At 38.7% G+C, this 13,329-nt stretch overlaps 1 protein-coding gene across 7 annotated transcripts in view; it reads left to right on the forward strand.

Annotated features, from left to right (window-relative positions):
• The window catches only part of plce1 (phospholipase C, epsilon 1), a 124,160-nt gene that overhangs the window by 82,797 nt on the left and 28,034 nt on the right, over nt 1-13,329 (forward strand). For 4 of the 7 annotated variants that reach the window (XM_036141807.1, XM_036141812.1, XM_036141808.1 and 1 more), the window contains 10 exons: nt 6,758-6,903; nt 7,022-7,169; nt 7,288-7,398; nt 7,479-7,588; nt 7,670-7,786; nt 9,759-9,800; nt 12,136-12,264; nt 12,353-12,489; nt 12,901-13,007; nt 13,102-13,226. In XM_036141807.1, the coding sequence (XP_035997700.1) occupies nt 6,758-6,903; nt 7,022-7,169; nt 7,288-7,398; nt 7,479-7,588; nt 7,670-7,786; nt 9,759-9,800; nt 12,136-12,264; nt 12,353-12,489; nt 12,901-13,007; nt 13,102-13,226 (1,172 nt within the window). The remainder of the gene's footprint in view (nt 1-6,757; nt 6,904-7,021; nt 7,170-7,287; nt 7,399-7,478; nt 7,589-7,669; nt 7,787-9,758; nt 9,801-12,135; nt 12,265-12,352; nt 12,490-12,900; nt 13,008-13,101; nt 13,227-13,329) is intronic. The other 3 variants (XM_036141809.1, XM_036141811.1, XM_036141813.1) reach the window with 1 other exon arrangement.

The raw sequence follows: 13,329 nt of genomic DNA on the forward strand, positions 1-13,329 counted from the left end.
GTTCTATCAGCTGGTTTTCATTTAAGTCTGCAAGAAGCAAGACGGGAAATAGTTCTCCAAATGTGCAGCATGGCCATATATGGGCAGAGTGGAACCAGAGTCGAATGACAGCAGTGATTCTCCCTTCAAGACAGGGATGAAGCCCTGAAGTGGCTTTTTATTGTGACCCTTGGATTTGGATTTTAGAAGATATTTGTTCTTAGTAGTAGTATATATAGATGATGAAAAGACTTTACTTTGTAACAGTGGGTTAATCCAGGTATACTAGCAGCACAGAGCAAAGTTACAACATAAGAAAAACACTGCACAGTTATTAAGCATTACATACTCTGGAAATTAAAGAAGAATGTAACTGAGAAGGGATATTGGAAGAAATGTACAAAATAAATATGTAGACTTATGCATGAAAAACACCAACAGACGATGTACGAGAAGGAAATAGACTGCAAAAAACAGCAGAGATGATAAACACTTATCAGTTTTGATCTGGAGCAGTTATGGTTACAAAGTCTAACAACTTCTGGAAGGATGGGTCTGTGATAACGCTCCTTTTTGCACCGAGGATGTAGCTTCAGTCTGTCACTGAAGCTGTCTGCAACAGCTTCATGCGTGCGGTGGGATACACTGTCCAACAGTGATGGTGTGTGTTATCTTAAGAGTTTGTCTTGTAATTTAGAGGCTTTGCTTTGGGATTGTTGGGTTAACTGAGCAACCATAAAAAATGAGTGAAAATAAATAATGTTTTCAACTGCAATTTAGGTAATAATTGAAAGAAAGCTTGGACATCCACTGATCAGAGTTCCGTGGCTAACTAAAAATTTCAGTTTTTTGCAAAGCTTGAACTTGCTCATGCTAATTTTAGCGATACAGCAAGATCGTGGTCATTGATTGATTATTCAGAGCAAAGGTAACTTCACATGGCATGAGTGAGAAAGAGGTTGCTTTCACTACGTTTTTAAACTAAATAGATACACAGTGAACATCTGAAACTCTTATCATCTTGTAGCATTTAGACACATTTGCTTGCAAAAATCTGTGATATTTTATTAGATATTTCTGCCTGTGTTTGTAAATCCCGTCTGTTTCATAAAAGACGGCGATTGGAACCTCAAGAGAGTGAAATATCACCTTTGGTGTACTCCACTCAACCTTCCTCTTATCAGCTGAAAGTCTTGCTCTCACATTCTCCTGCAGCGTGAATGACCCACAGACGCATCTCAGCATGTAAAGAGAAAAGGTCTGCTTGTGAATGGCTTGTATGAAGAATGTTGTTACCTCTTCCTAGCGGCATTAAGGAGTGTTTTTCGAACGTAAGACATCCAACTTTAGAGTTTCTGTCCGACCAGAGCTGGTCAAGCCGAAACTCCTCTGAGTTGCGTTCAACAGCTGACAATCTTGAAGGTCTGAAACTGAAAGACATTGCTAAGTTGTCTTTTAGTTTGTCTTAAAAATAATAATGTATTACTTTGATGCTAAATTCCACATTTTATTGCTCTCTGTAGGTCTTTTAGGTTGATTCAATAACTTTACAGAAATACATATTAACTATAGTCCCTAACAAGAACTTTTCAACTATAATCTCGATAATTGTCGCTACATGAATGCTCGGTATGAGGGATTGTTGCAAAGTCAACGACACAATGTGGACAATTGATGCACACTCTTTCAGGAGTGAATGATGCAAATCTATGACTCCATCGAATCTGCTGGGTTTCCCTTGATAAAAACCTTTTTTACCAATCTGTTTGTATGATTCATGAATTTGACTTTGTAAGATGCCTTGAGATAACACGTGTTGTGAATTGGCATTACAATAAAAAACATAATTTGAATTTAATTAATGGGTTAGATGGGTCATTTTCCCCCAATAAAAAAGTTGTAACCTAGCTTAGTAATGGTTATGATCCAATTCATTTTCAGGCCATGTATGGGAATGAAATTACTGTGTGAGTAAAAAAGGGAGAAATCTGCAAGGCAGAGAATGGTGGGAATTTTGGGCCTCTTTGTGTGTCTGTCTCGGGTGTTTAGCTTTGACAGAACCAGTATGTGCTGCGTTAAGTCTGCAATAGCTCTCTGTCAACCTCGGTTACATAAGTCTTGTATGAAGGAGAAAACGGCTCTCATACTTCAGCTAATAACAGACGGAGACAGGCAGGCTGAAGGACAGACAGAGAGATGGACACATACAAACATCAAAGGATCAAATTGTACCCGACTCCAGTTTGGCATGTGCGCAGTGTGTGTGTGTGTGTTTGTGTGTCATACTGTTAATGAAAAACCTATGATGTGTTAATAAAAGATAACTGTTGTTTTAAGCCACATTTTGCACAATTCTTCTTTCGTTTACCGATCTGTATAATCAAATGTTGGCTTATACTAACCTCACTGTATCTAATGTCTTCTTATTTCCTGTTTCTTATTTGCCCTGTGCAACACTTCTGCTATCTGGAATATCAGAAGAGTTGCCAGGTCTATGCGCTCGCTTGATCTTTGGCGGCTCAGAACGCCACTTTGCAGATGGTCAGGATGGTTTAGATGGCGACTGTAATTTAAACCTCCCTGCTGACATGGTGTTACACTATGTCATGCTGCTGAAAGTGACTGATAGAAGATTTTCATGCATGACACGCAGTTCCGGCCTCACGCAGATCACAGACGTGTAACAGATAAGAGGGTGTAGGGCAACAGTTTGCCAGTAAGCCATGTATAGTAGAATGTAGAGCGGGCCTGTAATCCATTGATAGTGCTGTGCTGCAGTCTTAGAAAGCTCCAGGATAGATGGTCTGTATCTGAGCAGTTTCCCATCGGTATGGCTGATTAAAAAAAAAAAGTGTGTGCAGAAAAATAACCTCTCCTTGGAGATGTGGCCTGCAGAAATCAAGACAAAAAACATGCATGTCGTTGCCTAGCCTTAGTCTTAATGTGTGCTATAAGTCTGAGATTTATATTTAGATTTGGTTCAACTTCACTTTTTTTGTATACATTCAAGGACATACACATTTGATCCCATCTTGTTTATGTACGATTGCTGAATTGCAACAAAAAAAGACAGTAAATATGTTTTTTGGTTCATATTAATATTGTAAAGACATTAAAAAATATATTAAATTCCTTTTCTCTTGCTCTGAGGATGAGAATTGCAATTTAGCTGCTGATAAAAGATCACAGCTTTAATAACTGTGCCTCCATTGGGTATTAATCTTTTCCATTTTTATTCGGTATTAAACACTTTCTGAAATTTTAAGACAGTATTACGATTTCCAAACAATATCTGAGTATTTATGGGAGTGGGATTATGACAATGAAGTATTAAATCTTGAATTTTAGGACATAAAACCAACCATAAATCCAACAGAATAAAACATTACATGAACAGTTAAAAATGACCAATTAGACCACCCTATGTAAATGTGCTTTTTTTTTTGCCCTCTTCATTCTCCTGATGGTATATTGTAAATCATTGTCACATTGGAATATTATCAATCTAGGATGTCTCTTCATTGTTCTGACAGATTTAAAAGGTTCTTGTGGTAGATGTCTTTTCCACCTTTACTGGCTACTCTCTGCTCAGTCAGAAGCAGTTTGATGGATATCCCACACCTATTGGCTCCCCGTAAAAAAAAAAAAGAATTCATCAAATTTTAAATTTGACTACAGCAGGCTCAGTTGAGCTGTTTACATCTCCACACCGAGTTGCCTGTGTTCAAAATCATTGCACACAATGAAAATTAATGTGTTTGTGGACTCAGGCCGGGGGAGACACTTTTGGTCTGAAAACCCCTTCAGTTTTTTGGTCCATAGCTCCTCAGATGGTTCTTCAATGCAGTAAAGTCGGTTGGCCGAGCAAAGCGTAATGCTTTCACCTCTGTGCTTGACTGTGGAGATTGTTTTCTTTGGGTCATACCTCAAATTCTTCTCCAAATAGCTCGATTTGGTCTCACCTGGCCGCTGCATTTCTCCCAAGCCTTCCCTGGGTCATTTAAATGCCTACTTACTTTCACTCATTCACACACAGTCACACCCTGATGGTGGTGAGCCATGTTTCTAGCCACAGCTGCCCTGGGGTGGACTAAGAAGTGAATAATAAATAGGCCATCATTGTCTTGCTGATGGTCTTGTAGCCCATTTTATCCCAGTGCAGATCCACTATCTTGTCCCTTAGGTCTGCTTACATCTCTTTCATCTCATTCACGGTAGCAGAGTGGGTGTAATGGACTTAAATTAACTCTGTGAAAAGAGATGTGGAGATCATGAATATCTGTGATTGATTGACTTACTGGTCTGTGTGCAGCACATGGATTCTAGGCTTTTGTTAAGGGATCCAATTTCCATTTTACTCAATGACATTCATATCTTTTTAAAACAATAATTCAATATATTTCTTTCTGTATTTTTGTGTATACGTTGTATCCCTGCATGAGAATGAAACTAAGAAAAAAATTTGAGACTAGTCATTTATTTACAACTGGACAGAATGACAAAATATGCAGGGAACCACATTTCTAACTTAAGTATTTTATTATTTTAATATTTTGTGTGTGTGTATGTATTTGTACTTGCAGTTCAGGGAGAATTGTTTTGTCTATTTTACTAGTAAAGTGAGGACTTTGATATAAAGTGAGGACCTTTTCTTGTTCCTCACTTTTTCTCTGGACTAGGGGTTAGGTGTGGGACTAAGGTGTCAATTAAGTGTAGGTTAGGGTGAGCTATATACTGGTAAAGGTTAGGGTCTGGGTTAGGCCGTAGAAAGGGTTGAAAATGAATGGTAGTCAAAGGAAGTCAAGGCAGGGTCCTCAGTAAGTATTTAAAACAAGTGTGTGTGTGTGTGTGTGTGGGGTGTTTTGGTGGCTTTATTTAGTCCTTGTGAAGTCTGACTGCGGTTAGCTGTACACATCCTTACATAAGCCAGTAATAGATCTCTGGGCCAGGGGATGTTTTTACCACCTGCAACATGGCTAGGGAGTTTCATTGTGAGGTTTTAATGTGCGTGTGTGTGTGTTTGTGTTTGACCGCATTAATGAGGCTCTAATGCTTGGAGACAATGGCACAAGAGAGAAGGAAGCTTTACTGCTGGGGTTGTGTGTCCAACTCAAAGAATGTGACCCTGAACCATATCTGGTTGGACCATCATGTGTTTACACCTGCGCAGCTGATGGTCACCCGATCTCCCCATTTCTTGTATGTGTGTGCGGGAGGGACATGATCTGGTACATATACTGCCAGTTTAGTCACAGATCTCCAGACCAGAATTCATGAGCACCATCGAGACCACACACACAATGCAAAATGGCAGGGTTTGTCTTATGTCACTGATTTGTAATGTACCTAGTAACAGCCTAGTCACAACAAAAGCAAGGCAACCAGAGATAGGGCACATTATGTCATAGATTAGAATAAACTTTATGTCATGAGATTATGTAAATTAATCCTCTATCCATTGATCTAAAGCCGCTTATTCGTGCAGGGTCCGGGGGTAAAAAATACCAGTCTCCAGTGGTCATTGTGAGAGAGGCGGGGTAGGACAGTCCATTACAAGAAAAAACGGAGACACACAGAACAAACAACCATGCACACACTCACTCACATTGTACCTAAGGGTAATTTTGAGCCTAGCCTAACAGTGATGTTAAGATAGCTGTGGGAGAAAGCCCTTAGACTGCTCGTACTTTATAATTTTTATGCAGATGACTTGGTAATACATTGCTGCTCTTGTTCATTCCCACATGTTGTAGAGTTTTTCACAGCCTGCTTTTAACATAGTTCAGTCTTGTTTACAAAGTCTTAAATTGGTTTTAAATGTGGAAAAAACAAAAGCCATGATATTCTCGCATTCAGGAATGCTGTGAGAGATTTCACCATTTTTAACTACTTTCTTAGGTAAACAAATTGAGTCTGTTGCTAATTATAAATACATAGGCTTTATACTGGACAAAGAGCTTTCTTTTAAAATGCACAGAGCAAATTTGGGGTGAAGATTGGATTTTACTACAGGAATGGATCCTGTTTCTCTTTCAAAGCAAGACAAAGATTGGTCTCAGCTACCTTTTTGCCTCTGCTTAATAATACGTCTTTAGTCATTGAATACTGTTTATCACGGTCTTGAGGTTTGCAACAGGCTGCAGACGTCTCACACATCACTGTGAGCTCTACAGCTAAGCTGTTTGGCCTCCTCTGAGTGTACAGAGATATATTCATTGGATGACCTTGATCTATAAAACTCCACTTGGCCAGGCTCTGTCATACTTCCATGCTCTTCTACCAAGATCTAATACTGGCTACTCTCGCCACTCCAATAACATTTTCCTTTTGCTTGTTCCACGTGCTCCAATGGAAAAATGGAAATAAGGATACATTTCCTACAGCTTGTCGTCTCCAGTCTGAACTCCAGATAGTGTGTTTTTATTTCTTTAAAAATATTGCAAACCATTCTTAAAAATAAACAATGTGAATCTATTAATCAGTACCAATTCTCTTAAATTGTATTTATGTATATATTTTCTGATTGTATAATTTGTCTTGGTTAACTCTTTTGAGGTGTGCTGCAGACTTTCTGCTCAGGTCCCCCCTTGCGAACGAGATCTTGATCTCAATGTGTTATATTTGGTTAAGTAAAGAAAAAGGGAAAAGAAAGTAAAAATACGTTGAAGTTTGTAACTGTAGCGTGACAAATTTTGAAAAGCTTAATGGACATTATTATGCAACATGCCTGTGTGACTATTATGCAAGTTTTGTTACATGTATAATCTTGAACTTGCAGGTGAGTTCATGGGTGACGTGGCTGGTCCTGACTGCTGGCTCCATGGAGGAGAAGAGAGAAGTTTTCTCCTACCTTGTCCACGTCGCCAAGTGTTGTTGGAATATGGGAAACTACAATGGCGTCATGGAGTTCCTGGCCGGACTAAGGTTCATTGAAATCTACAAGCTAATCTGCTGTCCTCACATACTGTTTTTTTTTATTTATCTTATTTTTGGAAGCGCTGTTTGCTTTGCTAGTTTTAATTTGGGTCTCTCTTCCCCGCAGATCCCGGAAAGTGTTAAAGATGTGGCAGTTTATGGACCAGTCAGACATCGAGACCATGAGAAGCTTGAAGGATGCCATGGCTCAGCACGAATCTTCTTCGGAGTACAAGAAGGTCGTCACCCGGGCACTCAATATCCCAGGGTGCAAGGTGGGTGTTATTCTATGCAGATGATGTTTTTGAAATAGTTAATAATTTACTTTGAATGTACTTACCTTTTTTTTTTTTTTTTTTTTTTTTTTTTTTTTACTTCACATTTCTTGTATAGGTGGTGCCGTTCTGTGGGGTTTTTCTGAAAGAGCTAAGTGATGCACTGGACAGCACAGCAAGCATCATCAGTCTCAAGCAATCTCCAGATAGCACAGAGGACTCGATAGAGGTACGCCTATCATCATCACTAAACAAAGCTAAACATGCAATTGAATCAAATATCACAGCTGTTGCTCTGTTTGTCTGCAGTTTGTGTCCGACTACAGCGGGCAACACAATTTCATGTCCCGGTCCGGGTCGGATGGGCTGCACATCCCGGAGAAAGAAGCTACCGTTAGCAACATCCTGCAGATTATTAGGTGAGCTGCATGTTTTCAACCATGCACCCAGAAAGAAGAAACTTTTTCTGTTTGTCTTAATTTCCTCTCCCCGCTCCTCAGGTCGTGCAATCGCAGTTTGGAGTCTGAAGAATCCGACGAAACATCTACCAGTCCCTCCTCGACTGGTCCAACCCCCTCATTCAGATGCAACTCTTTACGGGATCGCTGCCGCAATCAGTTAGTTTTTTTTCCTGTCTTTTTTACAAAGTTACATTTGGAAAATTATTATTATTATTATTATTATTTTATTTATTTATTTTTTTTTTTTACTTTGCAGTTTCGGATACAAGATGTTATTATTTTGGATAAGAATTAATTAGAATATTGAATGTTTTACACTTACTGTATGTTTCTATGAATTTGTATATTTTTGAATAGATATTTTATTTCAGTATTTCAATTCAAAAGTGAAACTTGCTTATTATATACATTCATTTCACACCGAGTGATACATTTCAAGTGTTTCTTTCTGTGAATTTTTATTATTATGACTTAAAGTTAATGAAAATAAGTTTGTAGCTAGTTCTGTTTGTTGCTAGTCCAGTCCTGTATCCTCCCTAGCCAAGGTAAGATGCTTCGGGCATCGTCTCTGGTTCAGAAGCAGCATAACACAATAAATGCAACAGCCTTGGTCCATGTCCTGGATACTTCTTTTTGTGGCGTCTCTTGAAGCCCTTGATCCAGCTGTAGCCCACTCTCTGTGAATTACATCCACATTCTTAAATGGGCTTTTCAGTCCTCTTGATGCTGTAGTTATCCTTGTACTTTTACCCCCTTTTCTACCAAACTTTATTCTTCCACTCAACTTTCCTTTTATATTGTTGGATACAGCTCTTAACATCCAGATTCTTTAGCAATGACCCTTTCTACCTTACTGCCCTTGGGAGGTTTGTTAATGACAGTCTACCAGGCAACTGTCAATCTATCAGTCTTCACCAGTGATTATGTGGGTCATAACAATATGTAGTAATCAGTTTCAGAAAAACTGAGTTTTGGGTCTTCATTAAGTATATGCCTAAATATCATAATAACAGAAATAAACTCTTGAAATATATATGAATCCATATATATTCCATTATATTTTAGCAACAAACAGCTGTTCAGATTAATAAGATTAATATTTATTCATGTCTCTTTTTGTGGTAAATATTTACCTACTGTTCCTTTGTTTAAATAAAACTCACACACTAGTGAAAGCATGATGCACTTGCAAAGATGCATTATGATGCACTTGCAAAGGCAAAAGGAAATTTGGAATTTTGATTGGCTGTAGATTTTATTGTTTGGGGCTGTTGATCCTTGGTGCCAAAGTTCTGTTTTCAAAATTGAGTTTTCTGCTTTCCTATTTATTCACAGACAAACACTCATGGGCAAAACTAAAGGATATAGTGATTTATATCAGAGCCGTGCACACAGAGAATGATTGGCATGGCTGATCAGTCCTCACTGTTAAAGCACTGCAGAGCTTCTTGATAAACAGGCTTTAATGGTTAAGCAGTTACAACATTTCTTGTGATTCAAGACATTCATTTTCAGATTTTTTTCACAAAACTCTTTGGCCTTTTGCTGATAACTCCCAACGGTGAATATAAAACTAAACGTTCACCACCCTCTGATTCTGGTTGAGTTTTTTTCATCGTGAACAGCGGTACGAGATAATGGGGTTTGTAAAAGAACGCTTTTGCAGATTGTTATTGAGATGAAGCCGAGCTCACATAAAACCTTGTCACAAAGAAAAAAAGATAACAGCCTTGCTTCCTGTCAGGACAGGAAGGAACGGAGCTCTGGTACTTATCAGGCCACTGGTGGCAGGTAGCTTAGAACACGAGCGGGAATTTAGAAAGTGAAAGAAACAGATTAAATCAAAGTTTTGACATAATAAATTAATATGCATTTGATCATTTGCTCTCCCTTAACTTTTTCTTCATCTTACAGTAAAAGATAAGAACTCTACTTCATTTTCTTAGCCTTATGGTTTTCATCTGTTTGGACTACAATGTCACAGCAGTTTATTGCTTCTTTTCCTGTGGTCTGGATCTCTTTCACTCTTTTACTTTAGGCAACTGCCAGAACCTTTTTGTGTCCCTGTTTTTTTTCCTTCTCACTCTTCCTTTCCTCCTTATCTCTCCCCTCCCCTCCTTTATTATAGTTACCATTCATTTAGGACAACGGCAGAAACAAAGCGTGTGTTGTAAGTTATTGTTAAAGTTGTTCAATAACAGCTGCAGGAGTGTGAACAGTGTGTATGCATATTTACATAGGTTCAGTGGCAATTTGAGCTGAAGATTAGTTATTTGAAGGACATATATAATCATTTTTAACAAGTTTTCTTTTTCAATTGTGTTCCTGCTCATAGCTTATGTATTTATACCAAAGTATGAACTTGGGAAATATATGAAAAAGCCAGAAAGCCAGGACAAAGCAGTACACAACTCCGTCACCAAAGAAATATGACATCATGTAAGGAACACCAAACTCAGGGACTGATGCATAAGAAAAAAAATCTAACTTTATTTATGAAGCAAAGTGTAACACAAAGTGCTTTACAAAAGCTAAAAAAAAATATATAAAACTTACAAACTTCAATAGTAAATCTACTAAGGTCAAGAGGATTTGTGATGAGACTTTACTGCTGATATTAGGAAAATAAATAATACTTGCCAAAACTGTTAGACTTGGATATAACAGTAATGAAAATGTAAATAGATAACGTGATAAAATAGTTGAAGAATAAAATGAAAATAAAACCAAATACCAAAGGTTACCAATAAGCTGCACCTGAAAGCCAGACAGTAAAAATGCATCTTTACTTTGCTTTTAAAGGCGTCCAAACTGCCGGCCTCACAATGCCCACCCAAGACCAAAGTAGTGATAACGTCTCCAACTTTAATGTAAGTTCATTATGCGAAGATGTGTCCAGAGAGGAGGTGGTTAGGAAAAATGTTATCCAAGATCCGTAGCTTAGAGACCTAACCCACTACCTGTAATTCACCAGTGATGATTCAATGTGAGGCAACTACTTTTGCTTTCCTACACATAATCACGCTGTGCTTCCCTTATGAGTCTCAAACTGGACCACTCAATAAGTCCATTTAAAGTGGGTTTCCCTTCATGTCATTTTGCAATAAAAAGTAACTTTGAGCTAATGCTGCACATGTGGAGGATGGAATGGAAGGTAAAATACCGATACACAAACCTGTTAATTTAGCTCAGACACTTTGGGAAAAAAAATAGACTTTGTTGCAGCTAATCATTGTGGGTAAACATGCATGAGGACTATTTAGAGAAAGCAGTTATTGGCTCAACCAAATACATGATGAGTGGACATTAGAAGATACCCCACCACCCCCACCCCCAAAAAAAACACCCAAAAGATTTAAGAATCACCCGCAGAAACCAAAATGGTCTGGCTGCTGACTCTACTAGAGCTATCCCCCATCAAAACAGCAAGAACCGTGTTGTTTCCACCACTCAGCCTTGGTTTTTTTCCCTTTAACCCAAAACTCAAATAGTCTCATTATCCAATAAAAATGGTGAACAGTCTACCCTCTTCTCTTTCACAAATATTACCCACTTTCCCTCAAAGAGGATCTTTGAGGAAAGTAAAGGCCCATTTATGACATACAGTCAGAGCCTTCTGTCCACTCTCTGCATTAATTTTGTGGGTATTTGAGTCTATCGTCAGGGAGTTGCAGATGTATATCCAAACACATCAAATGGAGAAATAAAACCAATAATCAAGGCAGTGTGGCGCAGTATTGCTCACATGTTGAGTGCGACAGGAACAAAGACGACGACAACAACAAAGGCGGAACTCCATTTTCCCATTGTTACTATTTCCTAAAACTTTCCTCTGGATTTAGAAGCTAAGTCATAACTACCCTCTAGTTGCTGCATTGCCTAACAACCATGCCGACGTAATAAATCCACTAGGCAGTGATGCCTGACAGCGTTAGAAACGAGCAGACGTTTTTACGTGCGGAAAGTGAACATAAATATGTTCACTCCATCCTCGTAATGTGTTGCCAGTAAGTTGCCACACATCCAATTGACATATTCTGATTAGAATGGTATTTTTTTAACTGGAAACAAAAAAAACTGTTTTCTATTTACAACATAAGGCTCCCATGATCTGGTGTTCCAGACAACATGTCATCCTCCAAATATGGAAGTGCATTTTCTGTTTTAAAGATGTCTGGCTCTAAAGGCTGTCTTTGTCTAAGAAAAAAAAAATGGTTTAACATAATAATTTGCCTTAAAAAGCTATTTGACAAACTATGATTTCTTTTTGTTCTGCACTTTCAAGATTCTCAGATTTTAAGGCTGCAGAACATGATTATATTTGCCCCTCATGGACTAAACAATGACGATTGCATGGTGATGTATTGCTCGTGTAATCACTACCTACTAGGTTAAGTGTGTTTTTGTTTGGTTTAACTGATTTTAATGTCTAATTTGACTGCAACTTTAAACAATAAAGGTTAAATATCCACACCAACCACAATCTAAATTTTGTTTATCTACAGTTTCTCAGTTGGAGACCTGTCGGACTCAGACGGTGACCTGTCCACTGAGCCTGCGGTGAAAGAGGTGGAGTTTCAGGGTACGGAAGAGACGCACAGAGCTTTCAGCCACGGCACAGAGCTCATTCCCTGGTAAGAAATAAACATAAAAATGTGGCCCATATTGCGCATTAACAGATGTTAGATAATTTTTTTGTGTATTTTTTTATTATTTTTTTAGGTATGTACTGTCGTTACAACCAGATGTTCACCAGTTTCTGCTGCAGGGGGCTACAGTCATTCATTACGACCAGGACACCCATCTAACTGCTCGCTGTCTGCTGCGTCTCCAGCCCGACAACACAACACTCATCTGGGGTAGATATTCTCGAGCATTTCTAGTCACACTGACCAAAATAGTGATATTATACAGGTAGATGCCTGGAGCTTTATTGAGGATGGACCTTCCACTATTAAGGTTACCTCTGAGTGAAATGTGTTACTCTGAGGAGTGTATTTTGAGTCGCAGAAAAAAAAAAATCTCAATTTCCTCTCACTTTATTGTTGTTTAAACAGATTTAACACAGAGCTCTCTGCTATAAAAATAAATTTCCTGTGCTATTATGTCGTAAACTGAGTCTGTATTTGTTTACTTATATTTTGTTTGCCCAGTAGCTTTTATTTGCAACATAGACCATTTAACTTGGTTGTAAATGTTTGCATCAGAGCTAAGCATCCTTAAATCCCTTTCCTTGACTACATTTCTATCATTTTGTAAACATTTGGTAGGCAAACCTCAAAGTGGAGGAGCTTCCGTCACTGAGCAGCCGCCCGGGTTAGGGCTGAGCGTGTTCCCTGGCTTAGCCGAAGGCCTCCTGGACCTTGGGGTAGTGAAGGTTTGTTGAGAATATGCTTCTAGGAACGTGTTTTGTGTTTGAATTGCATGTGACTCTGGAGGTTTTCACTTATGGTGTCTATGTGACTCTGCAGGCAGTGTTTCTGGGCCATCAGGGGGTCGATGTTCACGCTGTTTGTTTGCAAAACAAGCTGAGCCAAATGACGGTGGAGGAGAACGGTCTGACTCTGCTCTACGGTCTCAGTACCACTGACAACAAGTTGGTTTCTGTTTACTACCAGCAGGCTGCAACACTGCTGTGCTGCCAAAACATCTTGCTATGTATTTGAAACTTGAACCACCTTTCTAACTTGTGTCATCAG

Source organism: Fundulus heteroclitus, chromosome 10 (genome assembly GCF_011125445.2).
Source record: "Fundulus heteroclitus isolate FHET01 chromosome 10, MU-UCD_Fhet_4.1, whole genome shotgun sequence".
Classification (NCBI taxonomy): Eukaryota; Metazoa; Chordata; class Actinopteri; order Cyprinodontiformes; family Fundulidae; genus Fundulus; species Fundulus heteroclitus.